This window comes from Chenopodium album, chromosome 4 (genome assembly GCF_948465745.1).
Source record: "Chenopodium album chromosome 4, dcCheAlbu1.1, whole genome shotgun sequence".
Taxonomy (NCBI): Eukaryota; Viridiplantae; Streptophyta; class Magnoliopsida; order Caryophyllales; family Amaranthaceae; genus Chenopodium; species Chenopodium album.
Window position 1 is genome coordinate 74,942,288 of NC_137837.1, and position 15,234 is coordinate 74,957,521.

At 34.2% G+C, this 15,234-nt stretch overlaps 2 protein-coding genes across 2 annotated transcripts; one reads left to right on the forward strand and one right to left on the reverse strand.

The window, feature by feature from the left end:
* The first annotated feature begins 3,682 nt into the window (after positions 1 to 3,682).
* LOC145628154 (sesquiterpene synthase-like) lies at positions 3,683 to 9,565 on the forward strand. Its single transcript, XM_081680463.1, has 4 exons — positions 3,683 to 3,807; positions 4,634 to 4,929; positions 8,717 to 9,013; positions 9,313 to 9,565. The coding sequence occupies exons 1-4, from the start codon at positions 3,700 to 3,702 to the stop codon at positions 9,563 to 9,565; spliced, it is 954 nt and encodes a 317-aa protein (XP_081536589.1). The 5' UTR covers positions 3,683 to 3,699.
* Positions 9,566 to 9,706: 141 nt separating this feature from the next.
* LOC145628155 (uncharacterized) lies at positions 9,707 to 14,761 on the reverse strand. Its single transcript, XM_081680464.1, has 4 exons — positions 13,172 to 14,761; positions 10,913 to 11,971; positions 10,597 to 10,678; positions 9,707 to 10,470 (listed from the first exon to the last, which is right to left on the reverse strand). The coding sequence occupies exons 1-4, from the start codon at positions 14,759 to 14,761 to the stop codon at positions 9,707 to 9,709; spliced, it is 3,495 nt and encodes a 1,164-aa protein (XP_081536590.1).
* Positions 14,762 to 15,234: the final 473 nt, after the last annotated feature.

Consider the following 15,234-nt stretch of genomic DNA (forward strand, 5'->3'; position numbering starts at 1 on the left):
TAATGGATTGTCGTGAAATTATTTTGTTGGTAAAAAAGTTATCAAGTTTTCGAATGCAGACAGATAAATCAGAAGAAAAACATCCTCACAGCTACAAAGGATCATTAGATTGTCTCTCCAACAAGCCTGTATTTTTCAACGATATAAGCGGAAAACGTTCCACAGTGCAAGATCTACTCGACAATCGTAGTTTTTTTGAAGGAAATTTTTATTTGATTCAATATCTTATGTATTTGTTAACGTTGTTATTTTGAAAATTATTAAATCAGTTAGGTTTGGTTCCACGAATCTGAATATTCAAAATGTACTACTTAAGTTGTACCGCGATTTTCGTATGTCATTATTATTTGGTTCCACCAATTTGAATATTCAAAATGTACTACCTAAGTTGTACAATAATAATTGAAACACTTTTTTTTTCAACACTTTTTATATATGTAAACTTTACCAATAAATTGTTTTGCTAACATAGTAAACAATATAAACATCTGTTTTCTTTTTTTTTTTTTTTTTTTTTTTTTGACGAGTAACTAAAATGATATGTTATTAAACATATTAAACTTAAATTTTATAATGTTAACTTTTATAATAATTTTTACTGATATTTTATCAGTTATATTTAACGCGCCAAACAAGTGAGCCAAATTTAACTGTTAACATTGAGACAATAAGTAAATTTGACACACTAGTCAATAATTTTGTCTGGATTTTTCTCATCTCTATTACTCCGTATGATCAACTAGGGTAACACAACTTCACAACGACTCTTAATGATAGCTAGATTGAAGACAATGTGATCTACTTCGTTAGGTGTGACTTGTTCAGTCCGTCGATGGGGGAGGATTACGTACATTTTATTGAAGACAACTTTTGTTAGTGAACTCTATTTTATTCTATTAAGTGTAGAAATTTCAAATGATTTGACGGTTCAACAACTAATTACAAAGTATTTTTCTAATAATTAAGGTTATAAGAAGAAGCACGCATGCAGCACAACATCAAAGAATATTATATATATAGCTCAAGTCTTAGTCTTCGTAGACTAAGCATTTTAACTAAAACTGAATATAATTAGAAAGTTCAACCCTTTTTACTGGTCTACTACTAGGCTTCTGCTGGATAAATGTGACTTTTTATACACTATCATTCTATCAAACTTCTTAAATTTCAAATATGAGGTGTTAAACTCCAATCAGTTCAGATCAGTCCCAATTATTTTTACTAGTCACTAAGTGTCACGTGATCAAGTTAACACCGGAGAATTTTTGTCAAACTCCTTTATAATCCGGCGTAAGGTAGTAAATTACAACATTTTTTCAAAAATTAAATAGTCAATTACAACATTTTTTTAATAGGTAGTTTCTCGCAAATTTTGGACTATAATAGGTAATTTTTCATAAAATTTCCTATTTCTTTTAACACGTAGATGTCTAAACTGTTAGTTATAATTGGTATTTTTGTTAGGAAAAATCTATTTAGCTTAGTGATTCTAAATCCATAGTTAAGAAAAAGAAAATTCTAAAACAATTTTAACTGGGTCATTGCTTAATGTCTTTTTTTTGGGGTATCATTTGATGGGTTTTGGAATAGCAAAGGTTTGTAAATACAATTGTCAACTAAATTTGATGATATTACAAACATTGTTTCATGATTATATTGCTATATAGTATATACTTCGTATTAAGTGGATGTAATTTTTCTTTTTTCCAATGATTTTAGGCCAGGAATTTTCAAATGGTACCATGGCCCTACCATTATAAAAATCACGGTTCCGCCACTTAACGGAGGTAGTATATTATATTATTATTTGCGGAGTATATGTTGATCGGGCCCTTAAAAATATAAACTCCGTACTATTTGTGGAGTATCATGTTGATTGTGAACCGGTGTAGAGTGAATCAGATCGATACCATACATCTTGATTGTGATGTATCCAACAAGTGACTAAGCTATTACACACTTAACTAACGTTGTACTCCGTAACTGTTACGAAAATAACAATCACTTTTTGAAAAATGTTAGTGGGTAGTGTTACCCAAACTTTTGTTATTTTCTTTTTCTTAATAACAATCGCTTTTGAAAAGTGTACACATGTCAAATTGTGGTAGAAAATTTTTCCGTCTAAAATATATTGGATGTCATCAATTCATTTTATAATTTTGTTTTTTTGATAAAATTTCGATTTTTGAAAAAATATGCATTGTGTAAATTATTATTATCTATTAACTATTATTAAAACAAACGATGCTGACATCATTAAGAGACACTTGTCAACTTTTTATGAAAAAATTTCCCGCCAAAACTATTTTTGACATTATAATTTTTTTTCTCTACTTTTTTCCTCCTAAGTTCTAAAACTAAAAAAACACAATATTTCTTTCAAAATTAATTAATGGGAAATTTTGTGTAGAACTACCCTAAACATAGGGTCATTTGTGAACAACTACCCATTTTTTTTTATTTGTTTAGAACTACCCACAAGTTTGAAAACATTTGGGTATCACTACTCATGAACATTTTCCGTCCAATTAAGACGTTATCAAAGCTCATTTTTTTCACTTTTGCCACCCCAATTAACTCTCCCAATTTGTATAAAGGTTTTAATCTACTTTAATTAACCTAATTAGGGTTTTAATCATAATTCATTTTAGGGTTCATGAGTGTAGTATTATTTGGGGTTTTTAATTTCTAAGGTTTGGGGGTTTAATTGAATTGGGGTTTTGCTTATTTTAGCATTAATTGGCCATTGTAATTGAGAAAAGTGAAAAATTGGGTCAAAATAACGTTTTAATTGGACGAAAAATGTTAGTAGGTAGTGTTGCCCAAACTTTTCCAAACTTGCGGGTAGTTCTAAACAAATAAAAAAAATGGGTAGTTGTTCACAAATGACCCTATCTTTAGGGTAGTTCTACACAATATTTCCTTATTAATGAGATTATTATTACGCCTATTTCAAATACAGAATATTGACAACTATTTTAAACAAATAATATCTATTTAAGTCGTGCAATGCACGAGATTAAAGTAGTTTTCTTTATAATTTGAAAATTTAGTATATAAATTAATACCCGAGTATAACTTTCCAATAACTTTACTGTGACAATATATCAAATTTATTTGTCAAAATCATGCATCTATAGTTTTATAGGTATAACATCACAGTATCACACACACATTCAAACTCCCCCTCAAAAAAAAAAAAAAAAAAAAAAAAAAAACCAAAAAAAACCAAACCCCTCTCTGTTATGAAATATTGTGTGGATGCCCATTATACAATGTAAGTTATTTGACATATTTTAATTTCTTTGTTATTTGTATTTGATAAACACTATCTAAGTTATTTGACATATTTTTATAGTAAAAAAAACAAATACAAATCCATGTCGATATGTAATTCCACCTCTAAGTGAGTAAGTATCACACTGAGGATTATTTGACGATTGATTGTTGGCCGTTAAACGTGGACTTGTAAATTCTTCCTATTCATACTAGTTACACTATTTCTAGATGTTTTAATGTCTAAAATACCCTTTTATACTAGATATTAGTATTATGATGTGCACTAGGAGCCTTGGTTTCATGATTTGGTTGTCCCCTTATGTATAGGGGTACGCCACAGAAGCCTAGAATTAAATATATTCACAAAGTAAACTTTATTCTTTAACAAACCGAAAAAAAAACCCCTCGTTAGAAATCAAAATGAATATGGAGTGTGAGAAAGATAGCGCAGAAATAAGTCGTCCTATTGCTAATTATCATCCTGACGTTTGGGGCGATCAGTTTCTAAACTATTGTCCTCCAGATGAGGTATGTATCACTTACACATGTTTAAAGTTTTTGATAAATTTTTTACGCATGAGACTGAGCTCGAAATAGCTTAAGTGGTTAGAGATACTGTTGAAACTCAATGTAGTCCATTTGTGTTGAAGAATAAACCTCTCAAGTGTCACCACATGTAAGTGTCCCACATTGGTTGAAGAAGAGAGAATTAAACACTTTATAAGGCTAAGGGGCTACTCCTCCTATTGCCATGTGGTTTTGGAATGGAACCTCCTTGGACTTGTGAAGTGGACTCTCTCTCTTGGTTTGCGGATGCGGTCCAGACCCACGTTTAATATTTTATAAGGTTGAGGAGTTACTTTTATTATTGCCAATTAGTTTTAACTAGATGAAGCCCGTGCGATGCACGGTTTGTTTGATTTTTTTTAAATAATGTTTTTTTTTTTTTGTATTTATGAGCCTAAAATTTGTTATATATTTAGATAAAATTCCTAATATTAAAAGATAATATATAATATTTAATTAATTTAAATTTAAAAATCTCATTCGTCAATTTTGCTTACATGGCATTTAAATTATTTAATTCTAAAAGAAATTAATAATCTCTTATTTAATTGGCTACTACTAAGATTTATAATCCTACATGGCGCGCTGAGAAAATTAGATCCTACGTGGCTCTCTAAAAACTCGGGAAAAAACTCCCCTTTATAATATATAGATTAGTATGGAATCTCTCATGCCTCCTTCTCGTTCGGGTTGCCTAGTCCCATTTCATTAGTATTTTGATTTTATTTGAAACGGGGTGAGGCTAATGAATAACAATAATTGTATTTAACGAATATTATTGGCATAGGTTATCCAAAGGAAAATGGAGCAAGAGGCTAAACAACTGAAGGAGGTAGTGCGCAAAGAAATATTGGTTGTTGATAAGGATCCAAAAGAAAGACTTGTATTTCTAGATGACATACATCGGCTTGGAATTGCATACCACTTTGAAAATGAAATTGATGACATTTTTCAAAAGTTCCACGACAAGATGTACGATGATAGTTCCTATGAGAATGATCTTTATTATGTTTCTCTTCGTTTTCGTCTTCTACGCCAACATGGCCTCAAAGTTTCATGTGGTATGTCACCATCTTCATCACCATGATCATATTGCTCTTGCGTAATATTTTTAGATTATTAACACGATACTTGTTCGTATTTATTTTTTTAAAATCATGCGGTAAGACTACACATTCACTGGCTACATCGCATTACAGTGTCATGCATGTTGAATATGTTTTATAATCTAATGATTACATTTATTTTTTAACCGTGGCATATAAGAATATCATATGCCACTATTATATGACATTTTAAAAAGAAGATCAAGGTAAAAAAAAAATGGAATTGTTTTGGAAAAACTTAGCAAAGGTGGCATCTATATCTATCTATCTATCTATATCTATTAACTTATACTAAAAGCGAATAACTAATGACACTTGTCATGACCTTGTGAAAAATTTTCCCGCCTTTTTCGTTTTTTTTTTTTTTTTTTTTTTTTGGCAAAATGTGTAAGTAAAGTTAGTAAACTATTTACATCTTAAGATATATTTTTTCCAATTTGACAATCATATGTATTGCATTTATACCCAAAAGAAATATTTCTACATATCTTTCATATATTTTATATTTTGTAATATTATTATTGTCAAAAATATTTAACCGTGCATTGCACGGGATTTTAACCTAGTACTATACTAAAAGAGAAGCGGATCAATGTGGAGCTGCCAAATGTCTGTCTCTGATTCGCTTCTCTTAATATAGTAAAACAATTAAAAAATATATATATGAAGCACAAAAGATAAAGTAACTAAATTCAATTATGGTAAATAATTGAAAATAAAAATATTACTCTATTTATATCTGTATTTTGTATATGACTTAATGCATATCATCTATTCATATTTCAGAGTATTATTAATGTATGATATTCTTCTTAATTCCTTACTAAGTAGTTGCGTTAAACGACTGTTTAAGGAATCGAGCTTAGTGTTTCTTTTTTTTTTTCCTCCAAACATTATGAGATAAATAATGATCGATTAAATATATGACTTTGGATATTTTGAGATTATATGATAAATAAATGCTAATTACTTATTAATCATTTTGCAAAGAAGAGAAATTAATTGTTAGAAAAAATTTTGCCAAATAATTATGACAAGCGAATCAATGTGGATCTTAGAGGTGTCAATTTTGAGTGTTTGAGTCGCCATCGGCAAGGTCGGGTAATTTTGAGTGTTCGATTTATATTTTATATTTGTAGTACTATATACGAAGTACTAAATAAGAAAAATTTATGCCAAATTTATGACAAGTGGATCAATGAGAGCTAACAAGTGTCATTTTATGACTCGCTTATCATATATCTGTAATATGATATGTAAAATTTTCATAATATATTACATAATATTTTTGGTTAGTTTTTAATATATAAATTTTATAGATTTAAAAATAAATTTGATTGATTCTAAATATTGAAAATGAATTCCAAATATTTATGCATAAATGATAACTATTAAATATTCCATACAATTCTATAATTAATAATTAAATATTACTCCGTATCTAATATATGAAGATTATTCTCATTTTTATAATCATTGAATTTTCATCATATTTTAATTTTATATAATTTATTCATACCTATATGCTATATATAATTTTTTTTATTCATTCATATTTATAAGAATACAGGTCATAAAAAAATACATTACCAACATGATTGATTAGTTGATGATGAATTATGTCTTTCATTCATATAAATCTTACAAGTAATAAATACTCCGTATCTTTTATTCAAATGTTAGTTTTCAATATTGATCTACATCTATATATATATGTTGTATATTCAATCATTGGTTATCGTAAAGTTTTTGGCACAATGCTTAGGAAAGTATATATGTAGGTAAGATATAAGGTTCTTAATGTGTCAATAAAGATTTAGTATTCTCCAAAAAAAAAACAAAAAAAAGATTTAGTAAATATGACGGGTAAAATAGATATTAGGTTGTACAGCTATCAGGGTCTGTTTTGTTCACTTTATTTTCACTTATTTCAAGCGTAATAAGTTCAATTAAGTTCAGATAAATTCAATTTAGTTTTAATAAAGGTTACCCAAGTACAAATTACAATTAGAATAAGTTTTAATAAGATGTTAAGGTCTAATAATTAAAAGAGAAAAGTTCAAATTAGATGAATAAAACACACCCTAAACCGGTTAATATGACAAGAAAATTTTAGTTTTAATTCCCTCCACAGGAGATAGAAAATAACTTTTCTTTAATAGAACATAATAATTTATTCGGGGTTTTTTTTTTTTTTTCACAAGTTATTCGTTTTTTCAATTAATTAAATAACAATATAAAAAATAAAAAAGAAGTAAAATATAAGAAATACAAATGACAAAGTACTATTCATATCACATTCCTTAATATTTGTATTAGCCATTATTGTTAGTGAATACTTTATAATTAATTTGTTAATGTAAATAAGTCCATTATTACTATAGCAATTTTTGGTGCAACAAGCCACACCATGCGCTAGGAGTTTCTCGAGTTTTTTTTTTTTTTTTTTTTTTTTTTTTTTTTTATTAATTTTTTTTATTAGGGGTTACTTAAGTTTTTCAGTCAGGGTTACTCGATCAGGGGTTACTTGAGTTTTTAAGTCAAGGGTTACTTGAGTTACTCAGTCAGGACTTACTTGAGTTTTTCAGTCAAAGGTTACTTGAGTTACTCAGTCAGGACTTACTTGAGTTTTTCACTCAAGAGTTACTCGGTCAGAGGTTACTTGAGTTACTCGATTAGGGATTACTTGAGGAGTTCGGACAAGGGTTACTCGAGGGGTTTTCTCAGTTAAAGGTTACTCAGTCAGGGGTTACACAAGTTTCTCAATCAGGGCTTACTCGAGTTTCTCGGTCAGGCCGCATTCAAAAAATTGTGACTCGAGTAACCCCTGACCGAGAAACTCGAGTAACCCCTGACCAAGAAATTCAAGTAACCCTGAAAACTTATGTAACCCCTGACCGAGAAACTCAAGTAACCCCTGCCGCATGATACTACAGGCCGCATATAAAAAATTGTGTTATTACTAGCTAATTCATATATTATTTATCAATATCGATCTATACATACATATTTGTGTTGTATATTCACTCAGTTTTAGGTTGTGCGACTGTTATGTGATTTTTTTAGCACAATGCTTAGACAAAATATGTACAGGTGGATAAGATATAAGGGTACTTAGCTTGTATACTGCATAATGAAAAAATTACGAGTCTTTAGATTTGGTGATTATAATGGGTAAAATAGATATTATATTGCATAACTATTGAAGCGATTAATATGACGATAAAATTTTAGTTTTGTATCCCTCTATAGACTACAGGTAATAGGAAACGACTTTCCTTAGCTTGTGTAGTGCATATTTTATTCATTTTTAATCAATAAAATAACAATATAAAAAATGAAAAGGAATAAAATAACAGCAATAAAATAATTTTCATATCACATTCCGTAAAAAATATATTGACCATTATTGTGGTGATTGGTGAACAGAATTTTAATAATTAATTTGTTAATGTAAATATGTCGATTTTTACTAATTGAATTATTTTTGTTTCGTTTTTATGAAATTAAAATTTTGATTTTTAAACTGTGCATCGCACGGGAACTTTACTATTATATATCTATTTTCATATTCCCCATATTATATAATACTCAAATACGACCTTTTTAAATTCCATGCATTCTCTACGTGTTGTGATATTTGAATATTTTTTAACCTAAGCTAGTCTTTCTTTACAAATAAAATCAGATGTATTTGACAAATTCAAAAGCGAAGATGGAAGTTTTAAGGCATGTACAGCAAGCGAAGTGTAAGCAATACTAAGCTTGTATGAAGCATCATATTTAAGAGTACATGGAGAGGATAAACTCGACGAAGCCCTTGAATTTGCAACTACTCAACTTAAATCATTTGCTACACAGTTAAGCTCTCCCATGGCTGAACAAGTTGCGCGTTCCTTGAAACAACCTCTTCATAGGCGCAGTATACGGCTGGAATCAAGATATCAAATCTCAATCTATGAATCAAAGTCTTCTCATGAGGAAAGTTTACTTAGATTTGCAAAGGTAGATTTTAACAGGCTCCAAATATTGTACAACACCGAGCTTGGGGAACTTACTAGGTACGTAAATATGTGAGGTTACTAATGATTCTATCAAACAAACAAAAGCATATTGTGTTTGCCGGTTGCATGTTAATGTAAATGTACAAATGACGGAGTATATTGGGGGAACTTGAGAGTGAGGGATTACTCAGTTGGTTAAATCTTCTTTTTGTTCTAGCAGGGATCCGAGATTGATGATTCTTATCATTTTCCCTTGTGGCTCTCTATACAACCAAAAAAAATATTGGGGATACTTATTACCATTTAAGAGTTGATGTATTTCTAAATCCTAATGCTTTTGTTTGTGCTCAAAACAGGTGGTGGAGAAAGCTAGATTTTGTCAAGAAACTACACTTTGTACGCGACAGAGTTGTAGAGGCCTACTTTTGGATTTTGGGCGTGTACCATGAGCCCCAATACTCATTAGCTAGGATCATAGATGACAAACTTTTCAAGTTAGTATCTGTGATAGACGACATCTACGACTCTTATGGAACCATTGATGAGTTACAACTCTTCACTGAAGCATTTCTAAGGTTTTATGTTGAATTGCACAAACTCACAACTTGACTTTTATTAATTGGGGTAATCACCAATATATATACAAAGCTTATTCCCAGTGTTACCTTAATTAGGTTGCTAGAAATAGGGAAACAATATAAAAGATAGAAACAAGTATATTCTACCAAATTTTATCCTCAATACCCCCCCTCAAGTTGGAGCACTAGGATCATAAATGCCCAACTTGGACAAAATATTATCAAACTGTGTCTTCCCAAGAGCCTTCGTGAAAATGTCGGCCAATTGAGTAGTCGTAGGAACGTAGGAAGGAGAAATCAAGCCTTCTGTAATTGCATCTCGCACAAAATGACAATCAACTTCAATATGTTTGGTCCTTTCATGAAAAACCGGATTCTTTGCAATGTGCAAAGCAGATTGACTGTCACAAAACAACTTGATTGCCTTAGGATGATGCACACCTAAGCTCAGTAACAAACCCTTAAGCCACTTTAGCGCACAAGTAACTGCCAACATAGATCTATACTCGGCATCACAAGAGGATGTCGCAACAGTTGGTTGCTTTTTAGTCTTCCAAGAAATAGGAGAATGACCTAAAAACACCAACCAACCTGTGATAGAGCGACGAGTTAGAGGACAAGCCGCCCAATCCGAATCACACCAACCCTCCAAGGTAAGGTCACTAGTAGCACTCAACAAAATACCCTGACCCGGGGTACCTTTCAAATAACGAACAACTCGAAGAGCTACTTCCCAATGCTCAATGCGCGGCTCTTTCATAAACTGAGACAAAATATGAACGGAGTATGCTAGATCAGGTCTAGTTACCCCTAGGTAAATCAAACGACCAACCAACCTACGATACACCTCCGGATCCTCAAGAAAAGCCCCTGTTGCACGACCGAGCTTGTGATTTTGTTCCATAGGAAAACCACTCGGCTTTGCCCCTAACAATCCTGCGTCACTAATAATATCCAACGTATATTTTCTTTGACATAAAAATAAACCTGAAATACTACGAGCAACTTCTATGCCCAAAAAATATTTCAAAGGACCTAGATCCTTCATCTTGAAACAATCACTGAGATAAGCCTTGAAACCAACGAGTGCAGCGGAATGATTACCAGAAATAATAAGATCATCAACATACACTAAGACATTAATCTGAACAGTGCCTTTAGTGTACGTAAAAAGGGAATAATCAGAGTAAGATTGAATGAAACCATACCCTTTCAAAGCCGTAGTTAGCTTTGCAAACCAACACCTCGGTGCTTGCTTCAATCCGTACAAAGACTTGTCCAAGCGACAGACTAATGTAGGATCCTCACTTTCAAACCCGGGAGGTAATTTCATGTATACCTCCTCATCAAGATCACCATGCAAGAAAGCATTATGCACATCCATTTGATGAAGTTCCCAATTCTTTGATGCCGCAATTGCAAGAAAAGCTCGAACTGTTGTCATCTTTGCAACCGGAGCAAACGTTTCACCATAATCTATGCCTTCCTGCTGATGATTACCAAAAACTACCAAACGAGATTTGAGTCGTTCAATATCACCATTAGACAAATATTTTGTCTTAAACACCCATTGACTCCCTAGTGCACGTTTACCAGGGGGAAGATGCACTAAGGTCCATGTACCGTTGTCTTCCAAAGCCCTTATTTCTTCTTGCATAGACTTCCTCCAACCGTCATGTTTCATGGCCTCCTTAAAGGACTTCGGATCATGACCACCAACAATAGCTGCTAGAAACTTACAATAATTCACAGAAAACTTGTCACAATTTATATAATGTGCTAAAGGATAAGGAGTACCTGAAGGAGTATTGGAGGACAGAGTAGAGGGAGACGGATTGTTAGCAAATACGGAGTGAGTCACAAAATCCCGATGGCGTACATTCGGAAATTTTTCTCTGAAACCACGCCCCAAGAGCTCAGGAGCTGCTGCCCCGACATCACTAGTGGCGTGGCTGGAACCTGGCTGCTGCAAACCCTCGGTGCTGCCAGCAGTAGCCTCCGCACCCAGGCTGCGGTGTGTGCCTTCTGGCCGCGGCCTGACTGCGGTGTGGTCTGTCCCCCGTGAGCTGGGCTGCTGTGCCGAGGTGTCCACACCCGCAGCCCCCCCCTGCGGGTCAGCAGCAGCAGGGCTACTCGCAGGGGCTCGTTCACCCAATTCTTGTGTGTCGTTTGACACATCGTTGACCACAAAAACATCACCTTCCTCAAATTCAACAAAAGCATCATGAACATTATAACCCGAATCATACACATGAGGCTCAATATTAACATCGTCTGGAGTAGCAAACGGGAATACATCTTCAATGAACTTAACATCTCGAGACACAAAAAACACCTTAGCTTCAAGGTCATACAAACGCCACCCTTTCTTCCCAAAAGGATAGCCCACAAACACACACTTCCGACTCCTACTTGCAAACTTATCCCCATTAGTTTTCTGATTATGTGCAAAGCATAAACAACCAAAAGTACGAATAGCATCAAACATAGGGGGTTTATCAAAGAGAATTTCAAATGGGGTTTTATTTTGTAGTAACGGAGTTGGAGTGCGGTTAATAAGGTGAGCCGCGGCTAGAACACACTCTCCCCAAAAATAAATGGGTAATTTGGCCTGGAATCTCAAAGCTCTCCCAACTGACAAAATTTGTTTGTGCTTTCGCTCTACCCTCCCCAGGATGTGATGAGTCGACATCGAGGTGCCAAACGACTCCGTCGAGGGACACTGGCTTCATTCCTATCCCAAGAGCGAGTAAGGATCCAAGGCAAGGTGACGAAGGTAAGAGGGAAAGTGCTAAGACCTTTAATGCCCCATCTAGGGAGATAAAAGGACTTAGAGCCTTTCTTTTTTCCCATGGTCTTATCTTAGAAATCCTTAGAATCAAAGATCAGGTTATTTCCTGGCTGCAGAAAGGTTGAAGGTCACTCGGCTACTTCGCGAAGGAGCACGCGTACAACTTATTTATTTTTATCTCTATCTCCACTCAGAATTCCCACCTTAGAGAGACTTGTTAGCGAGCGGCAGTGGTGTTTATTTGCTGCAGCCTCTCTCTCATCTGGATTTCCTCAGTGAGTGCTACCTTAAAGTTCGTCTTTCGTGGGCCTACTGGACAAGAGCGAGTTGGTTAAACCGCGGAATGCAAACATGGCAAATCCACACTTTTACATTGTACACTTGCCGTCCCGTCCGTAGTAGTTACTGTAAAAGAGCCCCGAGTGCTGACATCTACCTTCTTTGGGTTCCAACAAACCCAAATTCTACCATTAGGAGCCCGTTTTGTTGCGGTGTACCCACACAAGAGGTTTGGAAAATAATACCCGTAGCATCAAAATAATCACGCAAGCAATTAAACTCCGTACCATTATCACTTTGCACAATTTTTATGGTTTGTGAAAATTGTCTTTCCACCATAGCAACAAACATCAAAAACATACGAAAAACCTCCGTTTTATCATTCATTAAATAAATCCAAACGGCTCTAGAATAATCGTCCACTATAGTAAAAAAATAACGAGCACCGCATGACGAAACATGTCTATACGGACCCCACAAATCACAATGAATTTTTTCAAAAATTCTAGACGCTTTATTGTCACTCAAAGGAAAACTATCTCTAGGATGCTTAGCACGCATACATACTTCACATCCTTTATCTAAACATGCTTTATTACTAACTGTAGGAAGTAACTTAACTACTTTCTCGGAAGGATGACCCATGCGACGATGCCACAACACCAACTCTGAATTCGCAGCAAGAGCACTCACATGATGCACCAAATCCGTTTTGCTAAAGTAGTACAATCCGTCCCTCCTAGTTCCCGTTCCAATCAGCTCCTTCGTTTGGTCCTGTATAGCACAAATATAAGAGTTAAATTGGACAGTACAATTAAGGTCATCATTGAGTTGCGAAACAGAAATCAAATTACAACTCAAATTAGGGACATAAAGTACTCCGGTGAGAGTAATCTTGTCCGATAAAGAAACAGAGCCAATAAGGGAAGCTGAGACCGTATCTCCATTAGGCAAACCAACGGGACATACAAAACTTTTTGTATCAAAAAGCCAATGTTTTTCTCCGGTGACATGATGCGTAGCTCCGGTGTCAATAATCCAAGAGGTATCATCAAACTTACCACTCAAACGATTATCAGAAAATGTAGCATTACCCATCAATCCCGTGATTGCCTTCCATTGCTCACTAGTAAACACTTGATTAGAAGAAGAATTGGAAGCACTTAGCGAACCCGGACCCGAACCAAGAACACTTGCTGAGGTAGCATTGGCCCTCACCTGACCTCTGCCACGTCCTACCCCATCAGGCCAGCCATGAAGATCATAACACCTATTTTCCTCATGACCCTTCTTCTTACAGTGAGTACAAATTTTATCGGCCCAACACTTACTAGATTCGTGTCCGACTTTCTTGCACCTGTCACATACCGGTGGTTTGGCCAACCCACCACGACCACGGCCAGCACCTGCTCGAACCGCAAAACCAAGCACCGAAGACGACGGTGGTTCTTCCTTAGCGCGAGAAATACCACGAACTCGCTCATCTTGGGAAATTTGCTGAAATGCTCTGTTCAGCGTGGGCAGGGGTTCTTGGGATAACAAGGTGGAACGAAGTGGAGCATAATACTCCGAGCACAACCCCAACAAAAACTGCTGAAGACGATCAGCATCCCTCCTATCGGCATGTTGTTTGCCAATATTGCAAGTGCATTTACCACATTTACAAGCAATCAAAGGTTCATGTTTATCGAGTTCATCCCACAAAACAGAAAGTTCACTAAAATAAACAGCCACCGGCATACTTTGCGGTTGTTCACAAGCATTAATTTCAGATTTAATTTGCTGAATTCGAGGTCCATTAACAAGGCAAAAACGTTCATGTAAGTCATCCCACAACCGCTTAGCATTATCATAGTGAGAAAGCATCGACTTTACCTCAGGGTCAATGGTATTCATTAACCAAGAAACAAGCATACATTGAATAGTAATCCAGTCATCCTTCGTACAGGGAGGAACATACGTGGGAATACTGCCGTCCAAGAAACCAAATTTGCGGCGAGACGACAGAGCAATTCGGATTGCGTGAGCCCAGTCATTGAAATTATCGAGTTTCAAACGTTGAGAAGTGATAAAATCACCCGGCCGATCTTGCGGTCCAAGGTAAAACGGGGAATTTACTTCAATTTTGGGTGGTGGAGGAGGTGGTGTATCCCCCATTGTTCACGGTGAGAAAAGAAACAGGAAAGAAGAGAAGAAAAAAAAAAATTGAATTTTTAGGGTTCTAGCTCCGATACCATGTTGAATTGCACAAACTCACAACTTGACTTTTATTAATTGGGGTAATCACCAATATATATACAAAGCTTATTCCCAGTGTTACCTTAATTAGGTTGCTAGAAATAGGGAAACAATATAAAAGATAGAAACAAGTATATTCTACCAAATTTTATCCTCAATATTTTATCTAACACATGAATACATACACTTGATTTAATTTCATATGCATCTTTATTTAATTATATACTTCGTGTAGTTATATATATATATATATATATATATATATATATATATATATATATATATATATATATATATATATATATTTGGCAAAGTTTATTTAATTAATTTAATAACTTGAATGTTGATTGATGGAATATTAGGGGTGAGAGAAGCTACGTCGACCAACTTCC